The 17,255-nt window shown below is 37.3% G+C and overlaps 1 protein-coding gene across 11 annotated transcripts in view; it reads right to left on the bottom strand.

Moving 5' to 3' along the window:
• DENND1B (DENN domain containing 1B) overlaps positions 1-17,255 on the bottom strand; it is a 265,783-nt gene that overhangs the window by 33,190 nt on the left and 215,338 nt on the right. For all 11 annotated transcript variants that reach the window (XM_078078238.1, XM_078078240.1, XM_078078234.1 and 8 more), the window contains 3 exons: positions 15,108-15,176; positions 10,558-10,614; positions 9,624-9,731 (listed from right to left, as the gene is read on the bottom strand). In XM_078078238.1, coding sequence (XP_077934364.1) covers positions 9,624-9,731; positions 10,558-10,614; positions 15,108-15,176 — 234 coding nt within the window. The remainder of the gene's footprint in view (positions 1-9,623; positions 9,732-10,557; positions 10,615-15,107; positions 15,177-17,255) is intronic.

Below are 17,255 nucleotides of genomic sequence, written 5' to 3' on the forward strand. Positions count from 1 at the left end.
CTGGCTGAACTGAGGGCCTGCAAGCACAGTGTCAGGCACATGGAGGAGCTGAGAAAGCTACTCTATGGAATGCACAGTGAATGGTCAGGCAGAGAGAAGAACAAGCCAGGTGAGAGAGAGAGACAGTGAGGAGATGGGTTGGGAAGGGGGGTGGGGGCGGGGCTGATATTCTTCCCTGACTGCTTTTGAGTTTTCCATTTTCTGGTTCCAATCCTACCAGAGGGCTACATACATTCTTATGCCTGACATAAGCAAAGACAAAACATTAGATTGTGATAAATATTGCTAGGTGACAAATGATTGGAAATATGGACCCTTAACAAATTCACCTGTTAAAATATATACACACAGGTATATACACCTATTTATATAATGGAACACATGTATACAAAGAAACACATATATGGGGATTACACATTGCCTAAAACTCAGATATTTATCACTTGAAAAGACTGCTATTCAGAAGTTAGCAGCACCTGCATAATAAATCTAAATATGTTGGCTTAACAAATTCCTATGAACCAAGTAGGAAAATCATATTGTAATTTTTTTTGCATTCTTTGTATTTTATTATGTTATGTTAATCACCATTACACTATTAATTTTTGATGTAGTGTTCCATAATCCATTGTTTGCATATAACACCCAGTGCTCCATGCAGAACGTGCCCTCTTTAATACCCATCACCAGGCTAAACCATCGCCCCATCCCCCTCCCCTCTAGAACCCACAGTTTGTTTCTCAGAGTCCACAGTCTCTCATGGTTCGTCTCCCCCTCCCAGTTCCCCCCCTTCATTTTTCCCTTCCTACTATCTTCTTTTTTTTTAACATATAATGTATCATTTGTTTCAGAGGTACAGGTCTGTGACTCAACAGTCTTACACAATTCACAGCGCTCACCATAGCACATAACCTCCCCAATGTCTATCACCCAGCCACCCCATCCCTCCCACCCCCCCACCACTCCAGCAACCCTCAGTTTGTTTCCTGAGATTAAGAATTCCTCATATGAGTGAGATCATATGATACATGTCTTTCTCTGACTGACTTATTTCGCTCAGCATAATACCCTCCAGTTCCATCCACGTCGCTGCAAATGGCAAGATTTCATTCCTTTTGATGGCTGCATAATATTCCATTGTATATATATACCACTTCTTCTTTATCCATTCATCTGTCAATGGACATCTTGGCTCTTTCCATAGTTTGGCTATTGTGGACATTGCTGCTATAAACATCTGGGTGCACATACCCCTTCGGAACCCTACTTTTGTATCTTTGGGGTAAATACCCAGTAGTGCAATTGCTGGATCATATGGTAGCTCTATTTTCAACTTTTTGAGGAACCTCCATACTGCTTTCCAGAGTGGCTGCACCAGCTTGCATTCCCACCAACAGTGTAGGAGGGTTCCCCTTTCTCCGCATGCCCACCAATATCTGTCGTTTCCTGACTTATTAATTTTAGCCATTCTGACTGGTGTGAGGTGGTATCTCATTGAGGTTTTGATTTGGATTTCCCTGATGCCGAGTGATGTCGAGCACTTTTTCATGTGTCTGTTGGCCATTTGGATGTCTTCTTTGGAAAAATGTCTATTCATGTCTTCTGCCCATTTCTTGATTGGATCATTTGTTCTTTGGGTATTGAGTTTGGTAAGTTCTTTATAGATTTTGGATACTAGCCCTTCATCTGATGTGTCATTTGCAAATATCTTCTCCCATTCTGTCAGCTGTCTTTTGGCTTTGTTGACTGTTTCTTTTGCTGTGCAAAAGCTTTTTATCTTGATGAAGTCTCAATAGTTCATTTTTGCCCTTGCTTCCCTTGCCTTTGGCGATGTTTCTAGGAAGAAGTTGCTGCGGCTGAGGTCGAAGAGGTTGCTGCCTGTGTTCTCCTTTAGGATTTTGATGGACTCCTGTCTCATGTTTAGGTCTTTCAACCATTCGGAGTCTATTTTTGTGTGTGGTGTAAGGAAATGATCCAGTTTCATTCTTCTGCATGTGGCTGTCCAATTTTCCCAACACCATTTGTTGAAGAGACTGTCTTTTTTCCATTGGACATTCTTTCCTGCTTTGTCAAAGATGAGTTAACCATAGAGTTGAGGGTCCATTTCTGGGCTCTCTATTCTGTTCCATTGATCTATGTGTCTGTTTTGGTGCCAGTACCGTACTGTCCTGATGATGACAGCTTTGTAATACAGCTTGAAGTCCAGAATTGTGATGCCACCAGCTTTGCTTTCCTTTATCAACATTCCTCTGGCTATTCGGGGTCTTTTCTGGTTCCATACAAATTTTAGGATTATTTGCTCCATTTCTTTGAAAAAAGTTGATGCTATTTTGATAGAGATTGCACTGAATGTGTAGATTGCTCTAGGTAGCACTGACATCTTCACAATATTTGTTCTTCCAATCCATGAGCATAGAACGTTTTTCCATTTCTTTGTGTTTTCCTCCATTTCTTTCATGAGTATTTTATAGTTTTCTGAGTATAGATCCTTTGCCTCTTTGGTTACATTTATTCCTACGTATCTTATGGTTTTGGGTGCAATTGTAAATAGGATCGACTCCTTAATTTCTCTTTCTTCTGTCTTGCTGTTGGTGGATAGGAATGCCACTGATTTCGGTGCATTGATTTTATATCCTGCCACTTTACTGAATTCCTGTATGAGTTCTAGCAGTTTTGGGGTGGAGTCTTTGGGGTTTTCCACATAAAGTATCATATCATCTGCAAAGAGTGAGAGTTTGACTTCTTCCTTGCCGATTCATATGCCTTTTCTTTCTTTTAGTTGTCTGATTGCTGTGGCTAGGACTTCCAATACTATGTTGAATAGCAGTGGTGACAGTGGACATCTCTGCCGCATTCCTGACCTTAGGGGGAAAGCTCTCAGTTTTTCCCCATTGAGAATGATATTCGCTGTGGGTTTTTCATAGATGGCTTTTATGATATTGAGGTATGTATCCTCTATCCCTATACTCTGAAGAGTTTTGATCAAGAAAGGATGCTGTACTTTGTCAAATGCTTTTTCTGCATCTATTGAGAGGATCATATGGTTCTTGTTCTTTCTTTTATTAATGTATTGTATCACATTGATTGTTTTGCAGATGTTGAGCCAACCTTGCAACCCTAGAATAAATCCCACTTGGTCATGGTGAATAATCCTTTTAATGTACTGTTGGATCCTATTGGCTAGTATTTTGGTGAGAATTTTTGCATCCATGTTCATCAGGGATATTGGTCTGTAATTCTCCTTTTTTTTTTTTTTTTTTTTAAAGATTTTATTTATTTGACAGAGAGAGACACAGCGAGAGAGGGAACACAAGCAGGGGGAGTGGGAGAGGGAGAAGCAGGCTTCCCACAGAGCGGGGAGCCCGATGCGGGGCTCGATCCCAGGACCCTGGGATCATGACCTGAGCTGAAGGCAGACGCTTAACGACTGAGCCACCCAGGCGCCCCTGTAATTCTCCTTTTTGATGGGGTCTTTGTCTGGTTTTGGGATCAAGGTAATGGTGGCCTCATAAAACGAGTTTGGAAGTTTTCCTTCCATTTCTATTTTTTGGCACAGTTTCAGAAGAATAGGTATTAATTCTTCTTGAAATGTTTGGTAGAATTCCCCTGGGAAGCCATCTGACCTTGGGCTCTTGTTTGTTGGGAGATTTTTGATGACTGCTTCAATTTCCTTAGTGGTTATACATCTGTTCAGGTTTTCTATTTCTTCCTGGTCCAGTTTTGGTAGTTGATACATCTCTAGGAATGCATCCATTTCTTCCAGATTACCTAATTTGCTGGCATATAGTTGCTTATAACGTGTTCTTATAATTGTTTGTATTTCTTTGGTGTTGGTTGTGACCTCTCCCCTTTCATTCATGATTTTATTTATTTGAGTCATTTCTCTTTTCTTTTTGATAAGTCTGGCCAGGGGTTTATCAATCTTGTTAATTCTTTCAAAGAACCAGCTCCTAGCTTCGTTGATCTGTTCTACTGTTCTTTTGGTTTCTATTTCATTGATTTCTGCTCTGATCTTTATTATTTCTCTTCTGCTGGGTTTAGGCTTTATTTGCTATTCTTTCTCCAGCTCCTTTAGGTGTAGGGTTAGGTTGTGTACTTGAGACCTTTCTTGTTTCTTGAGAAAGGCTTGTATTGCTATATACTTTCCTCTTAGGACTGCCTTTGCTGCATCCCAAAGATTTTGAATGGTTGTGTTTTCATTTTCATTGGTTTCCATGAATTTTTTTAATTCTTCTTTAATTTCCTGGTTGACCCATTCATTCTTTAGTAGGATGCTCTTTAGCCTCCATGTATTTGAGTTCTTTCCGACTTTCCTCTTGTGATTGAGTTCTAGTTTCAAAGCATTATGGTCAGAAAATATGCAGGGAATGATCCCAATCTTTTGGTACTGGCTGAGACCTGATTTGTGACCTAGGATGTGATCTATTCTGGAGAATGTTCCATGGGCACTAGAAAAAAATGTGTATTCTGTTGCTTTGGGATGGAATGTTCTGAATATATCTGTGAAGTCCATTTGGTACAGTGTGTCATTTAAAGTCTTTATTTCCTTGTTGATCTTTTGCTTAAATGATCTGTCCATTTTAGTGAGGGGGTGTTAAAGTCCCCCACTATTATTGTATTGTTGTCTATGTGTTTCTTTGCTTTTGTTATTAATTGGCTTATATAATTGGCTGCTCCCATGTTAGGGGCATAGATATTTACAATTGTTAGATCTTCTTGTTGGATAGACCCTTTAAGTAGGATATAGTGTCCTTCCTCATCTCTTATTAGAGTCTTTGGTTTAAAATCTAATTTGTCTGATAGAAGGATTGCCACCCCAGCTTTCTTTTGGTGTCTATTAGCATGGTAAATGGTTTTCCACCCCCTCACTTTCAATCTGGAGGTGTCTTTGGGTCTAAGATGAGTCTCTTGCAGACAGCATATCGATGGGTCTTGTTTTTTAATCCAATCCGATAGCCTGTGTCTTTTGATTAGGGCATTTAGCCCATTTACATTCAGGGTAACTATTGAAAGATATGAATTTAGTGCCATTGTATTGCCTGTAAGGTGACTGTTACTGTATATTGTCTGTGTTCCTTTCTGGTCTATGTCGCTTTTAGGCTCTCTCTTTGCTTAGAGGACCCCTTTCAAGATTTCCTGTAGGGCTGTTTTGTGTCTGCAAATTCCTTTAGTTTTTGTTTGTCCTGGAAGCTTTTGATCTCTCCTTCTATTTTCAATGACAGCCTAGCTGGATATAGTATTCTTGGCTGCATATTTTTCTCATTTAGTGCTCTGAATATATCCTGCCAGTCCTTTCTGGCCTGCCAGGTCTCTGTGGATAGGTCTGTTGCCAATCTAATGTTTCTACCATTGTAGGTTACAGATCTCTTCTCCCAAGCTGCTTTCAGGGTTTTCTCTTTGTCTCTGAGACTCGTAAGTTTTACTATTAGATGTCGGGGTGTTGACCTATTTTTATTGATTCTGAGGGGGGTTCTCTGTGCTTCCTGGATTTTGATGCCTGTTTCCTTCCCCAAATTAGGGAAGTTCTCTGCTATAATTTGCTCCATTATACCTTCTGCCCCTCTCTCTTTTTCTTCTTCTTCTGGAATCCCAATTATTCTAATATTGTTTCATCTTATGGTATCACTTACCTCTCGAATTCTGCCCTCGTGATCCAGCAGTTGTTTCTCTCTCTTTTTCTCAGCTTCTTTATTTTCCATCATTTGGTCTTCTATATCACTAATTCTCTCTTCTGCCTCATTTATCCTAGCAGTTAGAGCCTCCATTTTTTAATTGCACCTCATTAATAGCCTTTTTGATTTCGACTTGGTTAGATTTTAGTTCTTTTTATTTCTCCAGAAGGGGTTTCTCTAATATCCTCCATGTTTTTTTCAAGCCCAGCTAGTATCTTTATAATCGTCATTCTGAACTCTACTTCCGACATCTTACTAATGTCCGTATTGATTAGGTTCCTGGCAGTTCGTACTGCCTCTTGTTCTTTTTTTTTTGAGGTGATTTTTTCCGTCTTGTCATTTTGTCCAGAGGAGAATAGATGAATGAGAGAACAAAATGCTAACAGGGTAACAACAACTCAAAAAAAAAATACACACTAAACAAATCAGAAGAGATCTGAAACTGGGCGAAAAGAAAGAAAGAAAAAAAAAAAGAATATGATCAAATATGATCAGGCTGGTGCATAGATCAATGCCACACAGTAGATTTTGGGCATATTTTGGTCTGTTAGAAGAAACTGCGTCCCAAAATTTTAAAGAAAGAAAAGCTTATGTATGTACCAAAATAAGGGTACATACGATGAAGGGATGGATATGACTGTAAAGATGAAAATTATAAAAGATTTTATAAAAGGAATTGATAAGAAGTTGGTTGAAAAAAGAAAGAAGAGAAATTAAAAAAAAAAAAAGGGAGAGAATGTGATCAGGCCAGGGACTAGAACAAAGCCATACACTAGAGATTTAGGGTATATTTTGGTCTGTTAGAAGAAACTGTAATCCAAAATTTTAAAGAGAGAACAACTTATATATATATATATATATATATATATATATATACCAAAAACAAGGTTAACTACTATGAAGGGATAGAATATGACTCTAAAAATGAAAAATAAAAAAGATTTTTAAAAAAAGGGATTAATAAGATGTTGGTTAAAAAAGGGAAAAAGAAAAATTCAAAAAAAAAAAAGAAAAAAAGAAAATTCAAAAAATTAACTTTGAAAGACTAAAGAATCATGGTAAAAAAGCCATGAATTCTATGTGCAGTATTCCCCTAGCGCTGGAGTTCTGCCGTTCTCATTGATTGGTAAACTTGGTCTTGGCTGGCTGTTCTTGCTGATCTTCTGGGGGAGGGGCCTGTTGCCGTGGTTCCCAAATGTCTTTGCCGGAGGCAAAATTGCCCCGCCCTTGCCGGTCCAGGCTAAGTAATCTGCTGGGGTTTGCTCTCGGGAGCTTTTGTTCCCTGCAAGCTTTCGGTACAGCTTTGGAGGCCGAGAGTGAAAATGGCGGCCTCCCAATCTCGGCCCCAAAGGAGCCGAGAATTCGGGGTCCCGCTCCTCAGTGAGCCCCCAGAGAAAAGCAGTCAGTCACTCCCGCCTCCCCGGTCTCCGGCGGCACTCGTGCTCACCCGGCCTGTGACCAAGCGTTTCTATCTCTGGCACCCGACCCTGTGTGGAGTCTCCAAACCCAGCAGATCCCTGCGGTGCACTCCCACGCCGCTCCTCCCGGGGTAGGAAGAGGAGTCTCCCCAGATCTGCCACTTGTTGGGTCCCTGCTGGAGGAGCAGTGGCCCGACTGAGCCGCGGATCACGGTTTATGGCAACCCCGAGCTGAGAGCCCGCTCCTCGGCTCCGTCTCTGCAGCCGGCTTCCCCGCTCCAATACCTGGGAGCTCTGCCGCACTCAGGCACCCCCGGTCTTTCTGTGACCACGAGGGTCCTGAGACCACACTGTCCCATGAGGGTTCCACCCCCTGCTTAGCCACTGGAGCGACGTCCCTCAGCGGAGCCAACTTCTAAAAGTTCCGATTTTGTGCTCCGCTGCTCTATCACTTGCCAGTAGCGGCTGACGGGGGGGGGGCCCCCTCCCCCGCCGTCTATCTTCCCAAATATCGCCTCGGATTCTCTTCTCCGCACATCCTACCTTCCAGAAAGTGGTCATTTTCTGTTCAGAGAGTTGCTGCTATTCTTTTCTTCAATCTCCTGTTGAGTTCGTAGGTGTTCAGAATGGTTTAATACCTATCTAGCTGAATTCCTGGGACCAGATGAAATTTAGGTCACCTACTCCTCCGCCATCTTGCTCCTCCCCCCCATATTATAATTCTTAATAGAATAAGCCCTACTTCTCTTAATTCTTGTTAGAGTCATCATTTGTCATGTCCACCTGAAAACCACAAAATGCTAACTGATGAATACAGATAGTTGAATTAATATTATAATAAATGATGGCCAAGAAAATTCAGGATAAGTATGCAATAAATGTAACCTATTGTCTTGTAAAGTTTTCTGTAACTTAATACAATTTTCTCTATCAGAAATTGTCTAACAGAAAACAAAAACAGAAATCTGTAATATATTTTATAACTAAATTATCATATAAATACACTGCCATGTTAAAGAAAGGAAGATTTAAAAATTTAAATGAGGAGCTGAAAATAGTTTTCCTAACTTAAAAGTGACATTTGGGACAGGGGTTTCTCTAATTGAAGTGTTTTCTTTCTATCTTAAAGCATCTGATGAGTAACAAAGATCTCATTCTTTTTCACATAAAAATCTATGCACCATGGTAAATATAACCTAACTGCTCCAATATTAAGGCAATAAATATTTTGCAAAAGTTTTTAAGATGCTGAAGCTTGAGAACCAATAGGAATTGAACATGCTAGTGATGGAAGAGAAATAGAGAAATTGATTGCAAACCCATTATTAGTTTACAAGTCAAAACATGTTTTCCAGTTAACAGTAGTAGCCATAGAAGGTTTCTACACTTGCAGAATTATTCATTGAGGGGCTTATTTTAGGTCAGACAATCAGCATTTACTACCAATATGCTGTAATTAAGCAATACTAATGTATGGAAAATATAAACTCATAAAAGGATACATCATAGAGAAGGCCCTTAGTATGGTATAAAAATGGTCCCATGAAGGCAGAGATGGGTTTTGCTTCTCCTGGAACACTTAAGAGTCATGACTGGTGCACAGTAGGTGCCGAATGATTAGATGAATGAATTTTCTTTATAAAGGTGAGGGTTTTAGTACAGTTTCACTGACCTCTCCCCATCCCTAATGACACAGAGAAGCATTTTAAGGCCATCTCTGCTCCTGCAGTGTGTGCAGATCCAGGAAAGCTAAGTGAGCATTAGGGATGCGTTCTCATCCCACTCTCCCACTAACTCCTTATAAGTCTTAGGGTAAGTGAGGTGACCATTCTGGCTATCAACTCCCTCATCTATAAACTTCAGTGACTGCAATAAATGAACTATAATCCAGTTGAGAATTCTTTTTAAAAGCTGGTTTTCTAAGGCCACTTAAAATATGATTTGGTGTATACAAATTTGGATCATTTAAACCTTCAGAAACATACTTATGAGGCAAAACCAGAGACACACATAGCTATAATTCTGAACACTTTCCCCCTGTAGGACAGTATTTTACATAACATTGACATATAAGCAGAAGCTTTAAATATTTATAGCAAATAAACTATCTAACTTTAGAAAAAATAGGCATATTACTTTATATTCTAATATCTATAGATGATTTTAATGGTCAAATTCCCATGTATGAACTTTATTTTATTTTTGTAGTAGAAATCTGTGATTTCCCCCTCATCGTCAAGCTATTCACATCCTATAGCAATCACATGCTTACCTGTCTCTCTCCCCTTACTGGACTGTGAGCTCTATGAAGACATAATAAAGTATGTAGAGACTGATATCTGGAACAACCGATTCTTAATCCTCTTGCAGCCTGCCCAGACACTACCTACTCAATCTCCTTGACTGGAAATGCAAGCTTTCTTGCATTTTATCATATGATTAAAAAAAAAAAAATGGGTCCAAAATTTTCTTAAAGAATTAACTGGAATTACATAATTTTAGAATTTGAAGACGTAAGGGTAAATAAACTTACCTGGGCAAGCTTACGCTTTTCTATATTTCCTCCCTTTTCATTGTGTAATGTGTAAACTGGTGTATACTGTACAGAACCAGAACAGGTCCCATAATCTTCTTCATTTTCCTACACATTAGGAAATACACAAGTTAATTATTTTAAAATACTCCTTGTATTACTTTTGGACAAACTATCTGATACAGATGCAAATAGCAAAATAACACGTCAGATATAAGTTTAAAAAATCTATTTAGGAAGAAAATGCATTTTTCTATATTTTGAATTAATAATTTCCAAAATAATCTCTATTTTGAATAATTTGAATAAAATTTATATAAGGATTACTCTCCATCATAAAAATGGAAGTTTTAAGTAATATTTTTTCTTCAAGGATAGAAACTCAAAACAACTGACAAAAATCTGCAAAGATATAATATGTAATCAAATCAAAAATACATATACGTACACATAAATATTCATATATATGCAACATTCATAGATTCAAATACATATCTTCAAAAAAATCTTTTATTAATTAAGAACATGCTTCAAATTAAAGTAGCAACTACTGGAAAGATCCTATAAAGATGGTATTCCTGGCTTAATTCTGCACCAAAGATCATCTTTTTAAAGAAATTCTCGGCTTGAAGCAAGAATTTCAATTGTGATATCAAGGCAATCAACTTTATGAAAACATACATCCTGTTAAAGCATCTTTGAAGATCTCCGTTGTTCTGTGTTAAAATATGCAAACGATAAAGAGATTATTCAGTGGATGCATATAGAATGGCAGATAGTTGCCAGAGGGCTTGTTATGAAAAATACATTGTTGAACAAAGGGCTAAGCATATTTCAAACGTCATTAAAAACATAAATCTCATGTGATTTGTAAAGTATAAGCTTCAAACTAATGTAAGAATCAAGGAAGAACGAAAAGAAGAATATGACATACCTTGTGTTTTAGCTTACTCTTCACTTCCTTTATTCCCTGCTTTGCATGATTTTTTGCCTAGAAAAAGGTAACACAAGTGTCTGGCTCAGCATGGTTCTATTACCATTTAAAGAGTAAGCAGATGAGCTCTCACTTCATGAAACTTGCTAACTTCATATTACTTAGAAAAAGAACAAATTATAATCTAAAACTTAATTTTCAGGAAGACCACATCACTTACTATTATATCTAAATTAGTGAAAACATGATTAGTCTCTGTTTGCATCCTAATATCATACAAAGGCTAACATTTAGCCTGTTTGCCTCCTCAACTATAGAAAACACAGGAGTCAACCAGATTACTACTGTCCAGTCTTAATTTGAAATTGTGATTAACTGGGGGTGAAAAGAAGAATGCACATCATCACAGCAGCAGGCTATTCGGGCAAATGTTTGGACTTCGAGAAACTCAGGCACCTTTACAAAGCTTTATTAAAATGCTCTTACAGGCAGACACGAGTTTTTATTAGCAGAGATACCTTAATGTTATGGCTATTTCATGCCCAGTTTTTCCGGTACAAATTAAAGGTCACTTAACAGAAGATGCTATCCTCATGTTCCACAGGGACTCTGACTGCAGCATTTGAGCTTCTCAGGTGCTGATGTGATTCCTGTGGAATATAACTTAACACAAGTAACTGGGGACCTTCCTTAAACCTTGGCCTTTATTCCACTGGAAATTCCCACTCAGAGTGGCCAGAGTGGAAAAGAAAGGAAACTCACATTTATGTTGTGTTTCCTCAGTATATGACTATGTGCTGGGTACCTAGCATATATTAGCTCATTTAATCATCACAAGTCTCTAAAGTTAGTACTATTATTATTACATTTTACAAATAAGGAAAGTGACTCAGAGGGTATCAGTCTGCATAGCCTAGGTTCAAATCTGGGTCCATTTCATTTCTAAGTCCAACTTCTCACCATCAAAAAGGAGAAGGAAGAACTAAGGTTTTAAAAATATATCCACTGAATATAAGCCTTACAAGAGAAAAGGCATCATGAGTCTCATTCTACAGACATGGAAGCTAAGGTCATAGAGACTTAAGACTTTCCAACTCTAGGTGGTTCTTGCTAGAACTCAAGGAGTGTTCTTGCTCCTTCTACCAAACCACCTTTCCCAATTACTTCTAGGAAGAGTGAATATGTCTTCCCAAGTTCATTTAGGGGACGGCTCTTATTTCTTTGCTGTTAATATCTGTAGTACCTAATACAGTATTTGGCATATAGTAACTGCTCAAATTATGTCCTGAATTCAAATAAACAACTATTTCTTTATTGCAAATGAGGCAAAATCAAAACATTATACATAGTAAAAGATAACCTAAAAAGCCAAATAACACTAAATTGTATTTCTGTGGCTCTTTAGAATTAAAGCAGTTTCACATTCATTGTTTTATTGGTAAAGCCACTTAATCTATTTAAAGGGTCCTGTATTAATCCCTACATTCTCATTAGGTAAAAATGAATAATTACCAAGAAAATATTCCGGCTTCCATCTCCTAGAACTTGTATCAATCCTTGCTCTTGTTTTGTTTATATTCTAACTTATCTAAGTATCTTCTATTCTTTCAAAATTCACTTGATTCACACTAATCTTTGCAGATGCTTCTAAGTGTATAGAGTTGAATCTAGTGTCTGTAATCCATGTACTGATTCATTTAAATGGCTGCTGCCCTATCTCTTCTACTGACCTCTTTCAGACTATCTGGAAGATGGGGTACAGGTTCTCTCTATCCTCTTTAATACCAAGCTGAAAAGAAGCAATAAACAAGTATTCTCTACAGAGAAGCATCCAGCAAATGGCTTTAGTTAATAATTTAAAAGGCAAAAACCTAACAAGATAGTTGACTCAGAAAATCTTTTAGCCAAATCAATTATGTATTCACTTTACCGTTATTTTTAGATTTCTAAGAAAAGTGTACATGTTAATTCTAGTTTTCTTTATGGTTTCTAAAAGCATAGAAAAAATGAGAGCATAAAAAGCATAGAGAAAATGTTCTAAGCATAGAAGAACTGTTCTAAGAATAGGACAAAACCATTATTTCCTTCAACAAATACATATTCAGTTCCTCTGTAGTATGTCCAAAACAGAGCGAAGGGACCATGACACAAACATAAAACTAGCAGGGACAGTGCCTCTGTCACTCGCACTATGTGCCACCCTCACTGCTCTACAAATAACCAGTACAACGCCTAGTTCCTAAGAGGTACTCAGATAACTGACCGAATGAATGAAACAGTTTAAAACATGGTTCCCAGTTTTTAAAAATTTACTATCTATGGAAAATCAAGTAAATAAATTCTGTTAAACCCATACGGGAGAGATAAGAAGTTTTGTTCATAGTAATCTGTGGTCAAAGGAGGAAGTTCAAGAGTTCATATTTCAGAATATGAGCAGCCTGGAAAGATGTTTTAGGTACAACTACGGAAGTCACAAACTGACTTTACTTGTCCCAAACCTCTTGACTTCTTGATTCATGTGCAACACGATCATGAGATAAATGATGAAAGCGATTAAATATATTCTGAAGACCTTAACTGGCCTGAAATTAGTTTACGGAATAATCTTCCAGAGAGTAGAATTTTAACTTGAGAACATTTTACTGTTCTGCAGAAAATAAAAACACTCTACTGATTAGAAAGATAAAAATATGAATAATGAATAGGTTTTGAACATGTTTATTTCTGGGTTTTTGTGGAAAATATAAGTGAAATTAAGGAGAAAAACCTATATTTAGCAAAATAATACAACACAATTTCTCTAAGACTGAGGAAAAACTTCAAGTGTTTGTTCAAGAATAAAATAAAGGGCACTTGACTGAGAAACCTTTTTTACAATCTTAAGTGAATGTGAGAAACAAGGCTAGTTTGATGTTTCACATGGCAGCCATGTGTTATTTCATTGTAAAAAAATAAAATCTCTCCAAAAACTGTATATAAATCAAACCATCAGTATTATAGAGTAAGATAGTGACATACTCGGAGAGGTTTTCCAGAAAAACTATGAAACAACCAAACAAAACGCAGAGGCTGATGTTTCCCAGGCAAAATGACAACCTCTTCCTACGATAAGGCTTCAAACAGTTCAGAATTTTGGCACCATATTTTTGAATCCACTCTGCAGATTAGCTTTCCTAGTATAAAATGTAATCTTTGAAATGGATTTTTTTTTAACAGTAATGGTGGCTACATATATGTCATAATTGTAAGTCAAAACAAGAATGTAAGTTCTAAGCTTATTAAAATTTATTATTCCATTATTAATTCAATCACATCAGTTCCTTTACTGAGAAAGCGTTTGAAGATAAACTCCTATAAAATCAAACTATTGCCCTTGGGTGCCTGGGTGGCTCAGCTGGTTGAGCCTTGGACTCTTGATTTCTGCTCAGGTCATGATCTCAGGGTCATGAGATTGAGCCCAGCACTGGGTTCGTGTTCAGTGTGGAGTCTACTTGAGATTCTCTCTCCTTCCTCTGATCCTCCCCCCACCTGCACATGCTGTCTCTCTCTCTCAAATAAATAAATAAATAAAATCTTAAAAAAAAACTATGACCCTGAATATTTTTAGAAATAAAAAAAATATATATGACCTACTACATTTAAAAAATTACTGGATACCAACCCACTAGCTCCGACCAGTTTAATATTAGAGATAAAGATGCACGCAGGTAAAACAAGTGCTAAAACAGAGGTAACACATACTGGCCCAATGAGGACCCAAAAGATATATGAACCCTTATAGTGTGGGGCTGGATATTTTATAGGGAAATAGCTAATGCCTAAACTAAGTCTTATAGGATGATTAGTGTTTACTGGGTTTTGGATAAAATCCAAGAATAAATGCTCCAGTTAATAGAAATGGATTATGCAAGAATAGAGGCAGAAAAGAACATCTTGCATTCATGAAATGAGGAGTAGCTCAGTATCTTTAGCAATATGGCAGGCTCTAGCGTTTGGGGTGAATGGGAAGGACACAAGAGGAATCAGGTCTTGAAGGGTCTTTGCTATTATATTAAAGAGATTTTTATTTTTTACTAATTATTTTTTATTGCTATTGATATGGCTATTTTTTATTTTACTATCAGCCATGGAGAATCACTGAAGAATTTTAATTATGGAGTCGGGCATCTTTGAGGGAAGAGAACTTGCCATATTTTCCTATTTTTTCTTACTTAATCCTCAAGTATACAATGAGAATTTAAAGTATGTGGCTAAATGAAAGAATCAAATCTTTAAAAATGGCACTTCATTATGGACTATTTCAATCTAAGTGCACAATTTTACTGACAGTTTTGAAATAAACTGAAGAATTGTTTTTAGATTATATAAAGGGAATATCCTTTCTATACAATACTTTTAATAACTGAATTCACTTCAGTCAATATTAACTCTAAATTTTTTAAAGCTTTTTTAAAAGAAAAAATAGGAAGTATTCTAGATTTACATGTCTGTCAGCTAGGGAAATGTATAATTTTATCAATAGAATTTTTAAACATCAAAAGAAAACTTACAAATTTATATGCTGTGCGTACAGCTGGAGTTGCTTTGGTCATTGCTGTGTTAAACAGTGCACCTCCTTTCTGCAAAGAAAAAACAGAAACATATTTCCAAAAATTTTAAACCAGACTGTCCTGAAAACAAAGCATTATTAATAGTATGGAAAAAGAGCTTTTTTCACAAATTAAAGACCTACAGAAATTATGTCACATTAAGTGTTTTCAAGCTTTTATATACTATAGTAATTTCTGACAAAATGTAAACATTCTACTCTGTTCTTTTAGTTGGTGTAATACACAATTTAAAAATAATTTCATCTTCGCAGTTTAGACAGACTTGAGCAATATGACCAGTAATAAGTATATATTTAAAACTTAATAAAAAAGAACTACAAGCAACTGTTTAATTGTTTTAAGGTTGGGCAATAAAGCCTAAATCTGTGGAGGCAAGTTTTACATTTTAAAAAATCATATTAACTTATTAGAGAAACCCTTTCTGGAGAAGTAAAAGAACTAAAATCTAACCAAGTCGAAATCAAAAAGGCTATTAATGACGTGCAATCAAATATGGGGGCACTAACTGCTAGGATAAATGAGGCAGAAGAAAGAATTAGTGATACAGAAGACCAAATGATGGAAAATAAAGAAGCTGAGAAAAAGAGAGATAAACAACTACTGGATCACGAGGGCAGAATTCGAGAGATAAGCGATACCATAAGACGAAACAACATTAGAATAATTGGGATCCCAGAAGAAGAAGAAAGAGAGAGAGGGGCAGAAGGTATAATGGAGCAAATTATAGCAGAGAATTTCCCTAATTTAGGGAAGGAAACAGGCATCAAAATCCAGGAAGCACAGATAACCCCTCTCAAAATCAATAAAAATAGGTCAACACCCCAACATCTAATAGTAAAACTTACGAGTCTCAGAGACAAATAGAAAATCCTGAAAGCAGCCCAGGAGAAGAGCTATGTAACCTACAATGGTAGAAACATTAGATTGGCAACAGACCTATCCACACAGACCTGGCAGGCCAGAAAGAACTGGCAGGATATATTCAGAGCACTAAATGAGAAAAATATGCAGCCAAGAATACTATATCCAGCTAGGCTGTCACTGAAAATAGAAGGAGAGATAAAAAGCTTCCAGGACAAACAAAAACTAAAGGAATTTGGAAACACGAAACCAGCCCTACAAGAAATCTTGAAAGGGGTCCTCTAAGCAAAGAGAGAGCCTAAAAGTGACATAGACCAGAAAGGAACACAGACAATATACAGTAACAGTCACCTTACAGGCAATACAATGGCACTAAATTCATATCTTTCAATAGTTACCCTGAATGTAAATAGGCTAAATGCCCCTATCAAAAGACACAGGCTATCAGACTGGATTAAAAAACAAGACCCATCGATATGCTGTCTGCAAGAGACTCATCTGAGACCCAAAGACACCCCCAGCTTGAAAGTGAGGGGGTGGAAAGCCATTTACCATGCTAATGGACACCAAAAGAAAGCTGGGGTGGCAATCCTTCTATCAGACAAATTAGATTTTAAACCAAAGACTCTAATAAGAGATGAGGAAGGACACTATATCCTACTTAAAGGGTCTATCCAACAAGAAGATCTAACAATTGTAAATATCCATGCCCCTAACATGGGAGCAGCCAATTATATAAGGCAATTAATAACAAAAGCAAAGAAACACATAGACAACAATACAATAATAGTGGGGGACTTTAACACGCCCCTCACTGAAATGGACAGATCATTTAAGCAAAAGATCAACAAGGAAATAAAGACTTTAAATGACACACTGGACCAAATGAACTTCACAGACATATTCAGAACATTCCATCCCAAAGCAACGGAATACACATTCTTCTCTAGTGCCCATGGAACATTCTCCAGAATTGATCACCTCCTAGGTCATAAATCAGGTCTCAACTGGTACCAAAAGATTGGGATCATTCCCTGCCTATTTTCAGACCACAAGGCTTTGAAACTAGAACTCAATCACAAGAGGAAAGTCGGAAAGAACTCAAATACGTGGAGGCTAAAGAGCATCCTACTAAAGAATGAATGGGTCAACCAGGAAATTAAAGAAGAATTAAAAAAATTCATGGAAACCAATGAAAATGAAAACACAACCATTCAAAATCTTTGG

This window comes from Halichoerus grypus, chromosome 7, assembly GCF_964656455.1.
Source record: "Halichoerus grypus chromosome 7, mHalGry1.hap1.1, whole genome shotgun sequence".
Classification (NCBI taxonomy): domain Eukaryota; kingdom Metazoa; phylum Chordata; class Mammalia; order Carnivora; family Phocidae; genus Halichoerus; species Halichoerus grypus.